Source organism: Chaetodon trifascialis, chromosome 6, assembly GCF_039877785.1.
Source record: "Chaetodon trifascialis isolate fChaTrf1 chromosome 6, fChaTrf1.hap1, whole genome shotgun sequence".
NCBI lineage: Eukaryota > Metazoa > Chordata > Actinopteri > Chaetodontiformes > Chaetodontidae > Chaetodon > Chaetodon trifascialis.
Window position 1 is genome coordinate 11,827,549 of NC_092061.1, and position 20,608 is coordinate 11,848,156.

At 43.0% G+C, this 20,608-nt stretch overlaps 1 protein-coding gene across 6 annotated transcripts in view; it reads right to left on the minus strand.

Annotated features, from left to right (window-relative positions):
* Positions 1-104: 104 nt before the first annotated feature.
* The window catches only part of pde4d (phosphodiesterase 4D, cAMP-specific), a 150,769-nt gene continuing 130,265 nt past the window's right edge, over positions 105-20,608 (minus strand). For 4 of the 6 annotated variants that reach the window (XM_070964214.1, XM_070964213.1, XM_070964216.1 and 1 more), the window contains 10 exons: positions 16,188-16,300; positions 7,735-7,828; positions 7,408-7,583; positions 7,143-7,241; positions 6,888-7,052; positions 6,589-6,688; positions 4,566-4,720; positions 4,335-4,457; positions 4,038-4,220; positions 112-3,938 (listed from right to left, as the gene is read on the minus strand). In XM_070964214.1, coding sequence (XP_070820315.1) covers positions 3,423-3,938; positions 4,038-4,220; positions 4,335-4,457; positions 4,566-4,720; positions 6,589-6,688; positions 6,888-7,052; positions 7,143-7,241; positions 7,408-7,583; positions 7,735-7,828; positions 16,188-16,300 — 1,724 coding nt within the window. In that variant the 3' untranslated portion in view covers positions 112-3,422. Of the gene's footprint in view, positions 3,939-4,037; positions 4,221-4,334; positions 4,458-4,565; positions 4,721-6,588; positions 6,689-6,887; positions 7,053-7,142; positions 7,242-7,407; positions 7,584-7,734; positions 7,829-9,240; positions 9,605-16,187; positions 16,301-20,608 lie in introns of those variants that run through there. The other 2 variants (XM_070964215.1, XM_070964219.1) reach the window with 2 other exon arrangements.

Here is a 20,608-nt window from a genome sequence, read left to right on the forward strand (position 1 = left end):
CAACGACAACAACGAACCAGTGAGTAGGCAGAATCAACCCATGCTTTTATTTAATCCATTGCATATAAAAACTTTTTTTTCATTCTTTTTTTTACTTGTTTTTTACATAAAGTTGTATGATCTACAGTGCTATCCAATAAACTGCAATTAACAAGGAATCCATTAAAATAACATTTTAATTGTCTTGTGAAACTTCCAGACAAGTTGGCATTCTAAAGACATAACCCAAAAAATAATTGTCCTGAAGACCTTTTTTTAAGTTACAGTTTGTGTTTTCCTTTCATACCATAAAAAATAGAACACATAATGAGAAAAGAACCCACTGTTTCCATTGGTCCAGGGCTGTTAAGAATCTACAGTATGTGTGTCAAAAGAAGAGTCCCATTCTCGGGACAATGATGCACTCACCCAAACCCATGTCCCACCCCTCCAACACCCCTTCCACTACAGAAATACACTAAACCCTTCTCCTGTCCAGGCAGAAAAATGTCAGTGGTTTTTGGATATTGCAAGTAATGTGAGTGGAAGTGTGGGCCGAGCATAGATAAGCAACACACCGTCAGTGTTTCAGCCATAATTAATGCAGCAGTGGCTGAACATGCAGATGTGTCTCAAAGCCTCTGTGCTTTGTAGGCTGTGGTCGAGCAGCGACCACACACTCCTGTTGCGCCCCATTCAGTGTTTGTAGCTGTGACGCGACCACATGGATGTGTAGACGACACTGCAGTAACTTAGAGTAAAGTTACTTCCGTATCATTTACGTCCGGCCGGTTGTGTCACACCTTGAGTGTAGTGGCAGGGCGTAAGGGAGGTGCGAGTTGTTCAGACCAGGTCTACAGCAAAATATGACTCTTGGACATCCGGCTAGAGGCCACACATCACTCAAGTAGCAAATCTATGACTTGTGGTTGACCCGAGTCTCTGCACCAACATGTTTAGCTGTGCCGTGTTTCTGATAGAGCAATTTGTGTTTGGCTGTGATAGTAAAAAGGCAACATTTTCAAATTCACAACAGGACATCAGGCCAACCCGAGACAAAAGATTCACTAATGCAGCAAAAGAGAACTAGAAAGTAAACTAGAAAACAAAGAGGCTAAAGTAAATGACATGTGTTGAATTTAAGGCACAGCCCATGGGCCAAGGAACAGTTTCTTTTTAAAAAACAATTTGGCTTTCCCCCTCTCTTCACTGAGCTAGTTCTCAGATAAGCAACATGTCGATGGATCATTTTTACACTGAAGCTCATGTGTAATAAACATTCTCTCAACAAGAGGTACGTAATACAGCCACACCATCACCAAAAGGGATGATAAGAATCAACCATTTACGACAAACGGCATTATGATAGTAATAACATTAATAATTATATATTATATACAGCACAATAAATATATGTTTGTAAACAGCAATAAAACCAGAATTTTTTTTATTACAGGTAAGGGCATTGGGTGAGGATGGAAAAAGAGCAAGAGAAAAAAAAAAGAAAGAAATCTTGGCACAAAATGAAAGGTTAAATAAAAAGTTTGGAAATGTCACATAATTAAAAGAAGCACTCTTAAAAAAGCAGTGTGCAGTATTTCAAGTGTTTTTTTCTCTTTTTGTTTTTTTGTTTTTTTACATTTGTTGATTTTCTATATTTTATGTACACAGAGAGAGAGAGAAAAAAAAGTATATTTGGGTATTGTAACTGGCAAGCCTGTACTGTGGTCTATGCTACAGTGAAATATTTACTGTACCACCTTTATATTGCAAAAACGACTCAACAAATAGAAAAATATACCAATAAATAATAGCATCAGGTGTAAAGTGAAAAATGAGGAAGAGACTCTTGGCCGTGTAAGACAGCACTGTTCAAGCCGAAGTATTCATGAGTGAGTGTTTTGGCGAGTTGAAACACACTAAAAATATTAAAGTGGTGATATATGAATATATCAGTGCATTAGAGTATCTAAGGAGAGGATAGTCTTCTTCTCTGATGACTATGTAACGGAGCTGATTGTCTTGTCGAAAACAAAGACAGCAACTGGGTTTCATGTCGTAATGGCAAAATGAAACATTCCTGTGATGAAAAATAAACTCCTACAGCTTAACAGAAGAGGAAGCGGCTGAAAACAAGCAGGCATGCAGCTGTTGGTGAGGCGTACGTCAAACGAAATGGGCAAGAAAAACAAAAAAAGAAGCAGAATAAAAGCTTTCAGAACATCGGTATAAAATCACCCCAGTAGTTTTTAACACCATTACTATTTCTGTATAGTCGGAGCACTAATAAGCGTCTAAAAAAAGGTGCTTTTTGTATCTACTACAAAGCATTGCATTGTCTCAGGATGTGTTCAAAAGAACTGCAGGCAACAATAATAAAATTCAAAGGCTTCATCCACATCACAAACTGTTTCAATGAGAGTAAAGCACAAGACTTTGGGTTCCTGCTTCCTTCTCAGTGAAAACTCTCACCAAAATAAGAGTTATTATGAATTCCAAATTTCAACTCACAGGACTAACCAAACATGAGTATAGTGGCATGGGGATAGTAGTATAAATGCTATTGGAGCAAGTGCAAACACCTCAGAACACTCGTAATGGAATCCAGCCGTGAAGATGCCCCTTCCAAACACTGCGACACATTTCTCGCCATTGGTTTCCAAAAGTTCTCTAATCTTCTTCGCTAACAAAAGAAAGCCTAGGATTGCAAAAGTAAATTCTAGAAAATATCTGAATCTTACATACAGTACAATACAAAAATTAAAGAGGTCTAGGACAGCATCATGGCTGTTTAGATTTGAGCTTTGTATCAGTCAGGTTTTCAAGGAAGACTTCCGACATCAGAAATGTGTCTCGAAAAGCTCCCCAGTGTGCTGCAGCTTTCATCTTTGCGCCGTCCCGTCGGGCTTTCAGCAGAACGGCGGCGCGAAATGCCTCCTAATTCGCAGTGGGGAGGAAGTGACCTAACCGAGAGGGAGATTCTCCTTGAACACACCGATAACCGTCTCTGTAGAGTATGGGCACTTGATAAAACACAGAAACACTGCTAAACTTTCAGGCAAGGCTGAGACGAAGCGGAGGGAAGGAAAATGTGACGTATGGTGTGAACAGCAGCGAGCAGACGGAGAGCTGCTCGTCCATGGCCTAAACTAAAGCTGGTAAAGGAGGAGGTGTAAAAGCCAAATAAAGACACACCACTTCAGTACAAACGGGAATGGAAAGGAGTTTTCCTGAGTGCAAAAAAACTTGGAGAAGTACCGGTGGGCGTGTCTGAACGAAGCTGACAGGAGGAGTGGCCAAGGTGGAGAGCAGCGCACGCTTTGGAACCGGAAACATAGATGTATAAAAAACACAGACAGACTCCACAAAACCCAAAAATATTCTATAAATAATCATCTGTCATTACTAAGAAGAACAGTTAATCAGGTGCTGTCCATAAACTGCTATGTGTGTGGGGCTTTCTCCTCTTCCTCCTCCTCCTCCTCCTCTGCTACCTCTTCCTCCACAACACACGGCTGTGAGCAGGGTGTCTCCCCCTCTTCCGCCACCTCCTCCTCCTCCTCCTCCTCCTCCTCTTCGTCCTCCCCCACCTGTTCGTCCAAAGGAATCTCTGTTGATTCAGAGTCCTGCGTGCAGAGTGTTTTAGAGTCAGTACAGCTGTTTTCCTCTTCTTCCTCCTCCTCCTCTTCTTCCTCCTCCTCCGGCTGGCTGCCGCTGTCTTTCTCAGTGTCCGACTCCCCGTCCTCCTCCAGGGTGAGCTCAAATTGGAACTTGTCCCCTCCTGGGGGTCGAGTGCCGTCTTCGGGCTCGTCCAAGGCAGGAGAGGGGCTTTGGGGGATGGTGCTTTGGTACCACTCCCTGTTGTCTTCCAACGTGTCCAGGATGTCCTGGGCGTCCGGGTGGACAAGGTCAGCCCACGTTTCCCACAACGGGTGAACGATATAGTCGATGAAACCAACCTACAGGGAGCATGAGGTAAAACAGGTCATTCACTGTGTGTCTATGCACAGCATGCATACACATTTGTATCTGTGCATGTGTGTGCGTGTGTGTATTACCTGGTTCTTTTCTACCGAAGCGTTGTGTTTGTCACACATGGGGCTGATCTCCATGCCCCTCTCCCTCTCTCGGTCCCCCTGGCTGAAGAACTCCTCCATGATGCGGTCCGTCCACTGCCGGTACAGCTGGAGAGGCTTCGTGGGGTTGCTCAGGTCTGCACAGTGCACCATGTTCTGGAGGACCTGAGTGTAACAGTTAACAAGGTGTGAAACACGGTGCCCTCATGTCATCTCATTTTAATGACACGGCTGTGGTTGGTGGATTTGTGGTGTACTGGTCGGCAGCTTGATTCTGACCTGTATCCTGTCAGAGTAGTTGTCCAGCAGCAGGACACCAGAGCTGGTCACCTTCTTGGTTTCCACCATAGTTTTCAGATCAGCGAGTAGATTCATGTGCTTGGACATGTCTGTTGCTAGCACCTGAACAAAGTATTCAACACAGAAAACAGTTAACGAACGTATAATGTAGCGCACCCTTCCCACTGAACAAGCCGCTTGATAGAAGAGATGCAAAATCTTTTCACTTACAATGTCAATGACCATCTTTCGCAGTGATTGTCTTTGTTTTTTGGTCAGGTTTTGGAAGATGTCACAGTTCTCCTCCTGTAGAAGCTTGAAACCAACTGCTAGATGGTGGTTCTCCAACACCGACGAGTCATTGTACATCAACGCTAGCTCTGAATCTGCATGGAGGACAATTGTGGTTATTCAGGCTTGAAATCAGTGGTTAAAATGTATATCATGAGAGATATTAAGAAAGCCGAAGTTGAAATGGATAAAAAGTCAAAGAAAATGTATGCATCAAAGCATTTTCAGCAGAATTGGGTGCTATTTAGACCAACATATTTCAGTGTTAATACAGTAAGCCTGTCCAGGTTTGATATGTGCAAATGTTAGGTTCCACATGTATCATGCATCCCTTGCTCAGTGAGCAGAGGAAAGCACCAGCATGTTTTCCACTGAGAGGTTTCCCCACTCTGGGTCATTTGAAGGTCCTCTATCTGTATTTAGATTTTCCATTAAGATGCATTAGTCGTGGCCACAGTGGAACAGAGCAGCAGAGGGGAGAAAGGGGATCCTGCTCTGTTGCTCTGTGGCTGACAGAAGATCATTCTGGTGGCTCCTAACTAGGATGACTCACACTGCCTTTACTGCAGGGATTCCCCATTTGGGCTGATGGGAAGCACAACACAGTGTGTGTGAGAGTGAGTAGTGTTTTTCTGTTCTGATAAGGTATTACTAATGCTCTTATGCAACCCGCACATTTGTAATGGTCCCCTGAACGGCTGTTTAAAGCGATACCCAGTGGACGTAAACTTTATTTGTTTGTGTTTTCCTCTAAATTGCCAAATCAAGGCAATATCTGCGGCACCTCCAGCCATGAGTGAGTCAGTTAGAGCAGAGAGAGATAGCAGAGGTTCAGTCCCTTGCTTGAGGACACTTCACTTAGCAGCACAACACCACAAACCCACTACCCTCAGTGGTGTCTAGTTATGCAGATAGCTGTGCGTCTATTTTTCCAGATTTTGAGAGGTCTGTCTTTGTGATTTCTGCCTCCACTTTTGCTCACAGCAATAAAAAGAAAAAAACATTTTATCAACCACGACATTTCTTCATGGAATGCCCCCATTACTCTGGAAATCCAAATAGGTCTGGTGCTTTGCTCATTGTTGGCTATTTCCCAAATGGAAAAACATCTGAGCCGTTCAGAGTTTAGTGGGCGAGATAAAGAATGAGGACATCATCGAGGAAGACAGACGACTTCACAAAGATTGCCACAAAAATGGCAGTAAGTGTGGATAAGATTAACAAAGCTATACAGGCTGTTGTTGGTCAACTGCAGAAACTCTTAAAGGGACACATTTTAAAAAGATTAAGTTAGCTGCTTGTGGCAATTGCTACCCGGTGTCTAGTGAAAAAAGAGGAAATTACTCAAATGTGAAAGATTAGCAAGATCATTATAGTTGGGTGGAGGCAGAAATTACATCGATGGATACCTCACAAGGAAAGCTATCTCTAGATATCACAAGAGGTCATTGACTTATTCATTTAGAATTCTTGTAATTCCCATCGTGAAACCGCTACAATAGAATTTATACCACCTATGCTGTGAAACAAACCTTTCCCTATGCAGCGTGGACTACCACATCATTGGGAGGACTTTTTTTTCTCCTTTTTCTGAGAACATGAATGATGGATGTGTTACCAGGAAAGGGTACTACTGAGGATAACATTGATCTCCTCTTTGAACTCCTCTGCCTTGGACTCACATGTCAAAGCCTTCACGCCTGACTGGAGAAACACATGCTGGTGAAGACATGCACATGTGCATCTTCATTTATGTGAGAAAACTTAATTGTCTGCAGTATGCTAGTGTGTGAGTGAGTGAGTGTGTGTGTGTGTGTGCGTGTGTGTGCTGGTGAGGCAGAGGTGGTGCGCATGTTCCCTCCTGGGTATCAGCCTGTGCGTGTGCTCGTGTTTGTGAATGTGCATGGATGACACTGTCGAGGCACTGACGTAGCTGCTAAGACTGCGCCGTATTTAGACTCACTGGTGTTGATGAGGAACTGGTTGGAGACACCGGGATGGTCCACATCGTGAATTGCACTGGCAAAGATGGCAGCTAGGATCTCGAGGTCTGTGAACACAGCCTGGAAGAAAAGAAGCGAGCACAGGGGGGAGGAGGGAGGGCATTGATGAAAGAATCAGACCGTTGGACAAAAATATCCTCGGAAGTAAGAGCCATTGATTGAACTTGAGCAAGAGTTTGATTGAAGCTGATTGTGGAAGCGTGGCCTGCGTGTTTGTGCGTTTGTGTCTATGCACGTGTGCGTAAGTGTGCACACACACCTCAAGGGCGGGGGTGGATAGCAGCACGTGAGTTGACTGGGTGACGTCAGCAGCATGGATGTTGTTATGGTAGGCCACATCGCCATGATAATGGTCTTCTAAGGTCATCAGGTATGTTATAAAGGTGTCAAGTGGAATTTTAAAAGTTTTTAACAAGTCTCTCTCCTGCGAACCAGAAAACAGAGAAGGGAGTTAATGACCACAATAACTTCAGGATTCAGCAAGAACTGAATTTGAAAGGCAAAAAGAAGTCACCTGGAATATCGTGTACATCATGACTGTCAGCGGCCGATTCCCAGAGAACTCTGAGATCTTAAAAACGTTAAGGCCCCATTTGTTCACATGCTCCAGCTCCTGAAAAAGAAATCAGAGACACAATTAGGAAAAAAATCATCCTTACCTGAACCCCTATCATAAAGCACAACGCAGACACTCGGCAAGGTGTTTATATGAATGTGTGATGTACTTTAGTCACAGAGCAGTCTGTGTGTTCACAGTTTGTCAGGAAACACAAACACACCTTCGCGAGTTCATCCTCGGTCTCGGTCTTGACGCCGAAGCGGGGGATGTTGGAGTTTGTGAGGCTGGAGGAGTGTTGCAGCTTTTTCACCCCGCTGATCTGAGACATGGGCTTGTTCTTCTTCTCCTTCTCCTTCTGCGTCTGAGGGGATGGCATCTCCACTTCATGTTGTTTGTCTGGAGACACGCAGTGAAACACAAGTGGAAGGTGAGTATGAGGCTGATGAAGCCTTTCGTCGCACACTTTGATTTGGGTTTACATTTAAGGCAGGATGGAGATTTTTTTTTTTTTATTCCAGGGAGTCTATCTTCCTGTGTCATCACTCACCCAGGAAAGTGCTGGAGATGAACTCAGACACCTGGTTCCCAGAGCGGCTCATCTCTGATAGGTGAGTCAGCTCCCTGTTCAGCATCCTCTTGAACTGAAAGAGGGACACGCACACTCAAATGAGGGCTTTCACAGTGTGTAATGCAGGGCAGGAAAATCACGTTTTCTTTCTTTCCTTTTTTTTTTCCTGGCGCACAGACGAACCATACCCATATTTAAGTAAAAGCACAAAAACTGCAAACACAATTCACAAGTTGAATAATCTCATTTGATTGTGAATATGTTAGAAAAAATGAGGCCACTAATATAAAACTATATTTCACTAAAAACACTTTTTAATGATGTCAATTTATCATCACAGGCCCTTTCCAGTTACATGACAGGAGCTGTACCCAGTAATGTCACCGTTTTTGGTGTTAACACACATACACACAAACACGCACACGAACAGCGGGTCAGAGAGCCACTGTCAGGGCTGTGCGTAATCAGCAACCCGTTTTCCCAGTTTCTTTCTTTCAGTTTCAGTTGACCTGCTCCTCTCTGCCTCTCCCTCACCCCATTCTCTCCTCTTTCTCTCTCTCCTGCGCCTAATTGGAGTGGTGGACCCAAATTTAGCTGCGGCTTTTGATTTGAAGATCAAACTGATTTATGTGGAGGAGAATGCTTGAAATCAGGTCTTTTCCATGGTGGTTGCAAAACAACAGAGTTACAAAATGCTCAGCAAAACAAAAACATCTGGGACTCTGATTCACTCCGGCTTCAGTCCAAATTCATAATGTATGTGTATTGATTAATTATATAAATCAATTTTGACCACTTAAAATAGACCATTACAACAGTGCAGAGTGCTTATTGCACAATTGCATATTGACATCCTATTGAATAACACCCACGGGTATTGGTGGGGTGGCTTTTTAAAATGGAGACACAAGAGGCAAAGAACCATCTGTAGTGTGCTTTCGTCACATAAGAGCCAGTACAGTTATTTAAAAAAAAAAAAAAAATGCATGTCTGGTGTAGCCATATTTACATTACACACAATTATTTAAACAAACAGTGAGATAAGATGATGTAAATATTTGCTTTCCTTTGGGGCATTTAAAAAAATTAAAAAGACCAATGAGTATGAACAATTTACGAGTTTAATAGAAATGCCTGTGGTTTTAAATCCACACGTTACGTACATCCAGCCATGTCTGGACATTACAAGCACCATCAGCTTTCCTCCTCACAGATACATCAAAATGGATGATGGATCCACAAATGACACACCTATGAAGCATTGTTCCACGGGCGACATGTTGGCGAGGAGCTATATACAGCATGTGCTTTTTATTTCATTGCTTTCATAAGCCTTTGTCCAGATCTGAATCAAGGATCAACATCAGTTACAAAAGCACATCCACTTTCTGGAAATGAATTTAAAAATCACACTAAGATAGGTGTAGAAAAAACCCCCCACCAGAATAATGAATTAAAAGACGCTCATCAGAGACCACGTCTTACCTTTATATAGCCCCAGGACACAGAGAGCAGATAATTGGCTTCAGGCATTTTGACAAATCAGCAAAATAGATCCAGAAGTAGAAAGGTACAGATTTACAGCCCAAGTTCAAGTCAAGTCAAGCCCACAGTTCGGACGATGAAAGCACTAGGCAGCTAGCGAAACAAAAACAGTCGCAGATCTTGCCAGGAAAAGACCTCAACCTGAAGAGGTTCAGTGTGAATCTGCTGTACAGAGTCCACAAATGAAGCATCGTGTTCCTGCCCTGCGAACGTCCACAGAAACGAGCCCATGTTCCAGGAAGCAGAGAGGAAAAGCAGATTCTGAGAGAGGAGCAGTGGGAACGTGGCTCCCTAAAGATCTGATGAGAGCATATCGTGACCACACACACTGATACACACTGACATGTGCGCGCACTCACACACCGACACACACTCGGATACAGGGACACACTGCTGAGGTTGTGAATAATTGATGATGGTGCGGATGCCAAAGCACCAGGACAGCAAAAATGTTTCTGTCAACAGCTTCCAAACAGGGTTGGCTGCCTGACTGCCTTGATGGCTTCTGTGTGTGTGCATGTGTGTGTGTGTGTGTGTGTGTGTGTGTGACACAAGCCTCCATGTGATGAGCACAGGCTGCTTCTCTTGCTGTGTCACACAACAGCAGCAAATCAGGGCCCAGATATGGAAGAAGTGTGAGCTCATCATCACCTCTGATTGGCTTGGGCTGGAACAGAGTTGAGGTCACCTGCTGTGTGATTGGCTGTGACTGAAGTCAGAGGAAAATCTACCCTTCCCTTTTCTTCCATTCCTGCAGTGCAGCGGGATGTGATTTGTGTGTGTGTGTGTGTGTGTGTGTGTGTGTGTGTGAACATGCAGCACATGTTTGCGTATAGGCAAGATATATTTACATTCCATATAGTGTTATTAGTGCGTGTAGGCGTTTACGTGTTGACTGAGCCGACTTTCTGTGCATTATGCACAAGCATAGGTTACCTCATCCAACATGATTCAATACTGAAAAACTGAGGTCAGCTTTCATGCCAGTATTCATGCCTGGTGAGTCACAGTAACATCACTGATGAGATGATGTACACACACGAAAACCAATTAATACTGCAAAAAGAATGAGCGTCACAGTTGTTTGAAGTGGGTTCAGTAGGACAGAAACTGAAAGCAGTGTGTATCACTGAGTTCAAGAGGTTGTCGCTTTAGTTGGAAACAAGGGTCACACCGTATTGAGGGAAGAGTTTTAATGGAGTTTTCCTATCAGTAACAGTATGAATGGGCCCCTTATAAAATAAACTGTGTGAAAGTAGGAGTAATACGTCATGAATGCGTTTCACATTTGGGCCATTTCTATTTCCAATAGCATTCAATTATCTGCCATTTCAATGCTATTTCATTTGAACAGGTGATCTCATAGAAATCTCTTTTTAAAGAGAACAAAAAGGATTTAAAGCCAGGCCAGACCAATCAATCACCAACTTCAAAAAATATTTTTATGTGCATTATTATTATTATTATTAATTCCCTTTTTTAAATTTATCTTCCTTGCTATACTTTCTTTTAGTTCTTCTTTCAAGCATCCCCCCCACAGTCCAACTACTCAGAACGCAGACAGGCACATACATTCATATACACCAACACTGCACACAACAACTAAGATAGCCCTGTTCTGTTATACTCTGTGAAATTCAATAAACTGGCCTGCATGTATGGCATTTACTCTATTTACTGTTCTTATCTTCCTTATGCTGTTTTGACAGGCTTTTGTCTTTTTGTCTTAAGAATAATACTAATAATAATAACAATACTACTACTACTACTAATAATAATAATACTAAGGTAATAATTATCTGTAGGTTCACCATATTCATGTCCTTAGATAGACTTTTATTATAAAAATATTGATTATAGCCACTCCAATGACATAGATGATGCAGAATTAACGACAGGTGTAAAAGCTGGATGAAAACATTTATGACTTAGAAAAGACTTTTGATTCTACCCAGAAAACATAATTTAATCTCGAAACATGAATCTTCTGCATATGAGCCTGTGATTCTGAGAGGAGGAGGTCTTCTTTCTTTCTCTGGGTGTGTGTGAGCACACATGTGCGCATGCAGGTGTCCTGTGTCGGTGATGGTCCGGTGACTACATGGATTGAAAAGGGACCAAACCTGTCTCTGCTTACTTTACACCCCACCTCTACAGCCAGCCTGGCACTGTGAGTAATTTACAGCTACGCTGGAGCAGATGAGACAACTGGCTAACTGAGATCCAGCAGCTTTGATTGACTCGCAGCCAAGCAGGCCAGCACAGGCCCACCACACACACTGAGACACGCACACGCACACAGATGACTCCCTGCAGAAGCATATACACAAATATAATGCCCACAGGCACCCCTCCTACCCACATGAACTCCCTCTCTGCGACAGACAAATATAGTACACACACATATTGATAGCTTAGCCAAGAGGTGTGAACACAAACTATTGGGTAAAAATTGGAAAGTGTCACACCAAGCTTAGCTGTGACTTGTGTGTCATTTGTTCTTCAGTGGAGTGACCAAAAATATCTATTCCCTGCTGCATATAGCCCCCGACACCTCCAGATCTCTGTTGCATTTGTTTCTTTTCTCACATTGCACATTTATTCTTGTGGCAGAGGCCCCCCTCCCCACAGAACACAGGGAGAGAGAGCAGGAGCACTCTAATTGCTGCTGTTGTTTTCAATGAATATACCACTGACTGTGAGAAGTCAGTCTGTGGTCCATTCATCATCTAAAGAAAATGTGGACTAGGAAATCTATACAATATGTAGGAAGGTATTCTAAACAGCTAAACAGTAATGCTAATATATATATAATAGAGCAACTAATAGTAATACAGAGAGATGCAGCAATAAATAGATTAAACTGATGCAGCCGGACAATTCAAAGAACATTCTAATCAACTAACCAACCTTCTCAGTTCAGAATATGTTTTTCTGACTTTGACCTGCATGTTTAATACTAACATGTTACGATCAGAATGATGTCCAAATTCAGAGATGTCATCAGTTGAATTAGACCTAAATTTGAGAATAGTACAGTAAATACAACAAAAAGCATCCACAAACCCAAAGCACAAAGACACCCTGCACAACCTGAATACAACTATAAAATGCAGTGCTTTCTGGAGTGCTGATATTTCAACAGATTACAACTGAAATGCGTGCCAACAGCAGCATTTTATCTGGATGATATATTAGCAAGTAGGCGATAAGACGAGCAGAGATGGGGTTACGGCTCAAAAGAATGAAGTGCACCTTTCTGCAGGATGAAATGAAATATTTGGATAAAGAACTGAATGTTGGGATGCCACACCCAATTCAGAAAAGGCGAAAGCAATGGCAGAAGCCCCTTCTTCAACAGATATAACCGAGCGCAAGTTGCACATACTGTGCAGACTACAACAACAAACTCCCAGGCAGTGTTGTGAAGCTGATGCTCCTCTTGCAATGACCTGCTCAGACAGTTTGTGGCCCATGACCTCCTGAGAGCTGCTTCATAAAAAGGTTTGATTGGTGTGTTTGGGATTAGGAAACTCCACAAGTCTATCCATTATTTATACTGATCATGAGTTCATACTGTATCTCCTCTCAGCTTTCAGAAGCAGATTGCCCGAATGGGATCTCCACAAGTGCATGCTGTGTGCAAGTACACATGCAACGTTGTGTACAGGCAGGAAAACAGCTTGCAAAGGCAGATGTATTGAGCAGACTTGTGTACCTGAAAAAGTCAAAGAAAAGGAAATGAACAAGTATTGATAATGGATGTCCTCGGTGACTCACCAGTGGGACAGAACACACATCACACACTGGACTGCTAAAAATATGGTCTCAGAAAAGTTTCTCGATCAGTGAATGATAGAAATGGTGTGAGAGACGCCTCTGTGTTCTGGGTACCAACAGCATGTTTAAAATGCTCCAAGAGACGCTCTCGGGCATATCTAGCGTTAAGGTTTTAGCCAGGTTGTGCAGTGTGTGGGGGGGCCAGAGGAGAGGATCCAGGCATGTGTTGAGTTTAGAAAATACTGCAAGAGCCCAACTAAATACTCCCCTCAACACCAGAGACGGCCTGAGGTCAAGGATCCATGTTGACTGACAGACCTTTCTCATGTTTTGAGTTATGGCAGATGTCACTCTGCATAGCTAGACATTCAGCTTAACAAGGGTGCGACACTGGCGCCACTACTCTATTTCAAAATTTCAGTATGTTTGCACTATATGTCTGTAGGAAGATGGACTATGTTTCACAACAAGCACTGAAAATAAATAAAAATAAATTATGTTCTCTGCGTGGGACGTGCACCCTTTGACCCCCCTTCAAATACACACAGATAGAGCTAACACCACCCAGGGAAATAGATTCCAGATTCCTGTTCAGCGATCACATCACTCCTCATGCAACAAGTATCAATCCTGATGAAACAACGAAGATGGTGCCAAAAAGATCGACATGTGCCCTACAGCCAGAGCCAATGTTCAACAGAGGCTGCCAACAATCTGCATCATGACACAATCAAAACGCTGAGAAGTTTTGGCCAACAAGATCTTATCTTCACTACTATCTTCAACTATTCTTTCGACCCCAAGGTGGGTTCAAGCAGGGAAATGATCATACCACGAAGAGGTATGCTGATCAGACTTGACCGACACACACTGCTCCTGAGGCAAAGCCAGAGAAAGACCAGCTGCTGGTTCCAGAAACATGTACACCCGCACAAAGGGTGGAACCTCAGGAGCATCCTTAACTGGGACCACCGTGGGTTTTGCTAGTTTTGGATCACTGTTGTACTCCACATAGTGTATTACATATTAGAAATATAGCACAGTGAAATAAAAATAAGCATTGTTTGTATTTCAGCTGGTGTAAGATCATTTAGGGCAAACAGGTATGTCACCTTGTTTGACCTACTGTTGCAGCAGCCCCTGGCCTTAAAGGTGGAATGAGTCATTCTGGAGAAAGATTGCTGATATTGCCATCTACCCTTCTTCGTAATGCAATTACACGTTAGCATGCCAGGTTTACCGTCCCTCTCACTCCCCCATCTCAACTCCCCTTCTCTTTGTCCTGTGCACAAGCACAAATGCCACCTGTTGCTGATTGGTTGGAATAGTGTTGTGTGGCTCGGTATAATCCACTTTGTTTCCTGTTAACAGAGCCAGGGCTGTGTACAAAAATCTGATTTTTTTCTCAGCACACGCACAAGGGATTGCTAGCGATATTCCCTGAATTTGAAATTCAGCAAATATCAGCACCTTTCTCCAAAAAGACTCATCCAACCTTTAACAGAGAATGCTGATACTAGGTGGCGTGCGTTATTTTCCCAGGTCAAAATGTGGTTGGGGCCATTACTGGGGGAAGTAACCGCTAACCAAAAGAACTATACTGCTTCCACAAAGCAAACGCAAAACAACAGCAACTACACAACGACACTCCTTCATCACTACTGCGGTCGGTGATCTTTCACAGGAATGTCCCCGGACATCACATCCAGAGGACATGAAGTGCAGATTTAGCTGTAACGTAATACAATCCACTGTATTATTTCTTTTTAATCTCACACTTTCCTTCATTGATGAAGTAAGGCTTTTGTTGAGTGTTGATAAATGAAAGTCTGCAGGATACAGACATAAAGTAATGGCTGTGTGTAGGAGATGTAGTGACTGTATTAACTATGATGTGTGTTTTGCTGGAGTGTGGCTGGTTGGGCCTGTGGCTGTTGCCATGACAACCAGAGATAGCTGTGCTGGTGAGCAGTGGCGAGTGCTCGGTGCGTGTTACAGTTTTTTTTATTTTTTTTATTTTCAATCTTTTTCACTTCTCAATGAGGCCGATGTTCCGCTCATGCAGGTGATTGTGGTAACACCAGCGGTGAGCGTGTGCGTTTGTGTAATTCCTTTGTCTGTCCGTCCTCCCCGCCTCTCCTCTTGGTCCATCCCCCCCTTGTGTGACATCACAGTGTGTGACATCACCAGAGCCCAGAGCTGATCAGCATTCAGAGCAGCATAGCAGCCTCCCTCTGCACACACACACACACACACACACACACACACACACACACACACACACACACACACACACACACACACACACACACACACACACACACACATACACTTACACTGGAGGCGACTGAGCATGCTCACAGCACAACTCCCTGCCTGCATGACGATGCTATCACTAACACACATAGACAATACAACACAAACAGTCCAATGTGTGCTGTGATAACTGAAAAAGGCACCAAAGCATATAATATATGCGTTCTTAAAGGGCTACATACAGCTCCTCATGCTCAAATAATAACTACTATGGGTTGATAAACACTGGACAAGTGAACAGGGATTTGATGACAAAGGAGCAGGTCACACATAGAGGAAGTAATGGTTGTTTAATATTATACCAAGTATTGGATCTATCTGCTCCTGGGAATTTTTAGAAAATTGCACAACATATGAGCTTGGCCTGTCATTGAGAAATACTGCTGCTCAATGATCATACAGTATGTATAGTGGCTCTGAAAACTGTCAAATTTACTCACACCCAAAAGCTTTCTTTGTAATTTTACATGTCTTCGTTCGTTTTTGGAAATGTAGATGTACAACAAGTGTGCACTGACTTCTACCAATATACTGCATACACACTACAAATGTCACACTCAAACCAAAGCTCATCCTGTTCACATTATCCACAAATAACACACCATAGTGAATACTGGGTAGCAGCTCCTGACCATGTTTCAGTAAATAACACAAAGCATTCATAAAATTAGGCACTTGAAGGCTGAGAGAAAAACCCAAACACTACATCAATACTTCCAAGAGACGCTACAGGTGTTGGCCTGCAGGATTAAACTACTGTAAGTTGGTGTAAACTTTTTTTGTTTTCTTACCTTGTTGGAAGCCATCTCGCTGACTGAGTGTCTTGTCTGCAGCGTCTCCAGCTGGTCCAGACACCAGTCCAACTCCTCCAGGGTCTCAGTGGCCAGTTTCTGGTAGGCCTCCTCTGCAGGGGCAAGACAGGAGGGCAAGGGGTCAGTAAGGGCCCGCTTCAGAGGGCTAGTGGACGGTCCAGGCCCGGGGTCTCCCACCCCACATACAGCTAAGCTGGGATACCCCGAGTAGACACATGGGTGACTCTTCATGCTGGACAGATGAGCCAGCTGTGCGGGTCTGGGAGCTGGGCCTTGTTGTCCTGTATCCTAACCCACAGATGAGCAGTCACAGGTCAGATGTAGCAAAGCTCACAGATTCCCTTGGAGAAACGATAAACTCCAGTGGATTGCACTGCACTACAGTTCAAATCCTGGATTCTTCCTTTTTAAGAGTAATTCAGATACAATCCCAGGGAGTACAGCTGCAGGTGACGGATGGCACACAGCCAACCAGACTCAGTTCTGGGTGTCCATATGAATGTTAACAGTAAGGAAATCACAGCAGAGAATACAGAGGGAACCCACAGAGCAAAAGGAGCAACAGCAAAAAAAAACTAAACAAAACAGAAATCTCATACAGATACTCACTATCTCCCATACACAGCACACATATCACAGTCAGCGATCTAAGTGTATGAGGTTTACTCTGTCATTCATAAGAGAGATGTAATTCCAGTCATGTAGCAGGATGAACAGCAGTCTGCTTAGCAGGCCCATGTCTGCCATAGGAGGGATGGAGGGAAGACAGGGACGGTGGAAAAGAGGATCCAGTGAGAGGCTCAGAAGCAGTCAAGATCCATGTCAACGCTGTCCGGCACGGAACAAGCTCGAGATTGTTCACAGCATCCTGACACGGTTAACAAATACAAAGACATCTCTCTCTCTCTCTCACACACACACACACACACACACACACACACGGACGCAAACAGACACACACATGCATACACACACACACACACACACTCAGACCAGACGAAATGCTAACCATAACACATCATGATTTTGTCTCCTTAGCCTTCCTGCCAATAAAAACATCCATGATATCCGGGAAGCAAAGGGTATAATCCGGTGCTGTGTGTGAGCTGGATAGTGTTTCCTATAGATGCTGTGTGTATAGGGGGTGGGCTGCTGTTGCTTCGGCGTCCCTGGTAGCCAAACGTGCTGCTCTCCCCAAGCTGTACCTAAAGCCTGAGAGGACTGCACTGTGGATGGGGAAGGGAGAGGTACAAAACATGGACTGGAGCCATAGAGGAGTAGAGCCAGAGCTGGGAGCTCCCTATACTGTGTGTGCATGCATGCTAATATGTGTTCAGCATACAAATACACCAAAACACACAGGCTAACAAATAGGTGACTGAAGATATGATAAAGATGTTGGCGTCACAAGCCCTGCATCAAAGTATCATTTGGCGTCTTAATTTGAAATTGAAGACATGCCCCCCTCAAAGTCAGCCTATGTTAACAGAAAAAGTCACCTTGTCAGAAGCCAATTAATATTGATGCCTTGACTAATTTGGGAAAGCACGGGTTTTAAATGCTATGTGATCTGGGAAGGGGAGGGTCACTTTAGCTGTAATTCAATTACACAGACGGAGAAAACAGTGGCAGATTAAAATACACGAGGACCAAATTTAATCACATGATGCCATATCAGCTTAACATTTCAGTTAGCATTTGGACTGCATTAAAGCCTTTAGGAAAAACACTCTTTCGATATCTTTATTTAGACTTAAATGAGTTTTTCACTTAGCATTCATTCTGGGCAATTTAATGTAAAAGTAAATGATGCAAAGTTTGCAGCTCAGGTTTGCATGTGCTGTTTTTCAGCTCCTGAATATTTCAGAGGACTATCACAATTTAGAGTGATGACTTATAATATTCTGTTGTACACTGTGCTTGGAAACATGCACACCACTCTTTGTTTCCATGCAGGATCACTGACCATCTCTAAACCTCTTTTGTCACCTACTATCCTCAACAATTTCCCCTCTCTCCTGCTTCATTGTCTTTGACAAATCTCTTCCTCGCTCCTTCCATTAGTCCCCTTCCTCTCCCACACTCTTCGTTTCCTCCACTGATCTCTGAACATCCTTCCTCCTCCCTCTTTTGTCTCCTTTCTGTCTCTCTCCTCTTTCTCCCTCCCTGGTGTGGTGTCAGTGGCTGGGGTGCTACTCTTTCTGACAGCAACTGCACTGACGTCAATGACATTCTTCTCATGCTTAGTGCGACATCAGACACCGGCGCTCGGAGAGGCCACTCTGCTGCACAGACGCAGGGCTGCAGCCAAACTACGTACCAGAACAGTTCGACAGTGAAGTCGGACTGTGCGAGGGAGAAGATAAGAGAGGAGGAGGAGGAGGAGGAGGAAGGGGAAAATGCAAGGAAGGACAAGGAAAGAGGAAAGACTGAACTATTAAGAAATACAACCTCAATTCCAAAACAGCTGGGACTCTGTGTAAAACAAATAAAAGAGAATGCAATCATTTGCAAACAAACTGTGTTTACTGACAACAGTTTCACAAAGTGTTCCTGAGCCCATGTAGTAATATCCTTACAATCATGTGTTCACAATGTGGTGAACCTCACTCCATCCTTGCTTCTGAATGACTGAGCCTTTCCACGATGCCCCTTTCATACCCAATCATGATCCTATCACCTGTTACCAATGAACCTGATTACCTGTGGAATGTTCCAAACAGGTGTTTTTCCACAACTTTCCCAGACTTTTGTTCCTCCTGTCCCAACTTGTTTGAAACATATTACTCCATCAAATTCAGAATAAGCATATATTTACAAAAATCTATGAAGGTGATGAGGTAAAACATTAAATATGTCATCTGTATGTCATATAAATATGTTGCTTTTTTTCCATTATATTTGTGTTACACAGCATCCCAACTTTTTTGGAATCAGGGTTGTAATACTAATGTGTTGTGAATTGTTTAGGAAATTTATATACGTTATGATGCACTTTTATCATGCATCAGCCAAAATGCTTGGATGTTAAGCAGTTTTAAGCTGTACTTTACGACTGCATCATGGGACACTCACTTTACATAGTATCCCTATGTACATATTATCCCTATGTACTTCAAGCCCTGTTGTTTCCATAGAAAGTACAAGAAGCAACATCAAGCAGAGGGAGAGGTAGACTAATTAACAGGTGGAACTTTATACCCAGAATACAAACCTAAGTTTGAAACATTCACAACATTTTGGATTGAGAATATGGGATGTTAAATGTTAAAAGGGAAACTCTGGAGCATGATGTGTTAACCTGTTTGCTCTGCAAGTCTCACAGTGAAGATTATGAATCCTACTTTTTGGCTTTAACCAGCATCTATTCTCATCCACAAAAGGTGAAAAGCCACAGAAGTACCGGGAATTCATTTAAATCTTAGATGAGTAACCCTTCATTAATTCACTGGTATTCTATCACTGATTTATTGAGCTGCTATCAATTAGACTTCCTTTATTTATTCTTTATCTGCACGATGACTTCGTCTCTGCCTCAGTGAGCCTTTGCATTCCAAGTAGTCTCTAACAATCACGCTCATGACTCACAGCTGTCACCAGTTTACGGCAGAGCCCATAATGGCTGTGCACCAGTATGATTGTGTTCTAAATATAGCACAAGTTCCTCATATATAAGCAGGTTATGTATCAGGGATGTGATTCTTTGTTGAAATGTCTAGACACATCTCCCACATATGTGGTATATTATCTTTTTTGCACTTGTAATAATAATAGTAAAATCAATATTTTAACCCCCTTGGCCATATTGTGTTTATGTGATTCTTGAGGATAATTCCCCTGAACAAAACACAATGAAATTATTTATTCATGGCAGAGGATATATGGTCTTCCCTACAAACACCAGTTCGGTTACGGCCACTTATACTGCTCAAAAGCAAAGTGACTGTCTGACTGACTAGCCACCTAAGACTGTCTGTGCCATGTCCCCCTAACAAAAACTCTTCAAGTAGGCCAGAGAGGCTGTGCAATAGACACTGTCTGCATAGTGGTTACAGCACATCAGACTGTCCAAGTCAGGAAGAGCTATATACAAGCCCTGGAAGTCCATTCATGAAGTACTGCTAAGTCCATGGCTGGATGGATGAAATGTAACGCGTGGCAGCGTCACAGCCTGTATTGTATAAAGCAAAGGGAAAAACACATACAGCAGCAATGTATTTATCTGCAGTCAGTTGGTAACATCGATGAAAGACAGTGGTTTACGTTGAAATCAATTTCCTCTAAGCTTTATAGTAACAAAAAGTTGATTAAACACATGAATGTGGAACTGATGAAAACTGCTGTAGACAGGGTTTGCAAACTGTCTGCAATGGTCCGCAGGCATAAGATGAACGTTACGC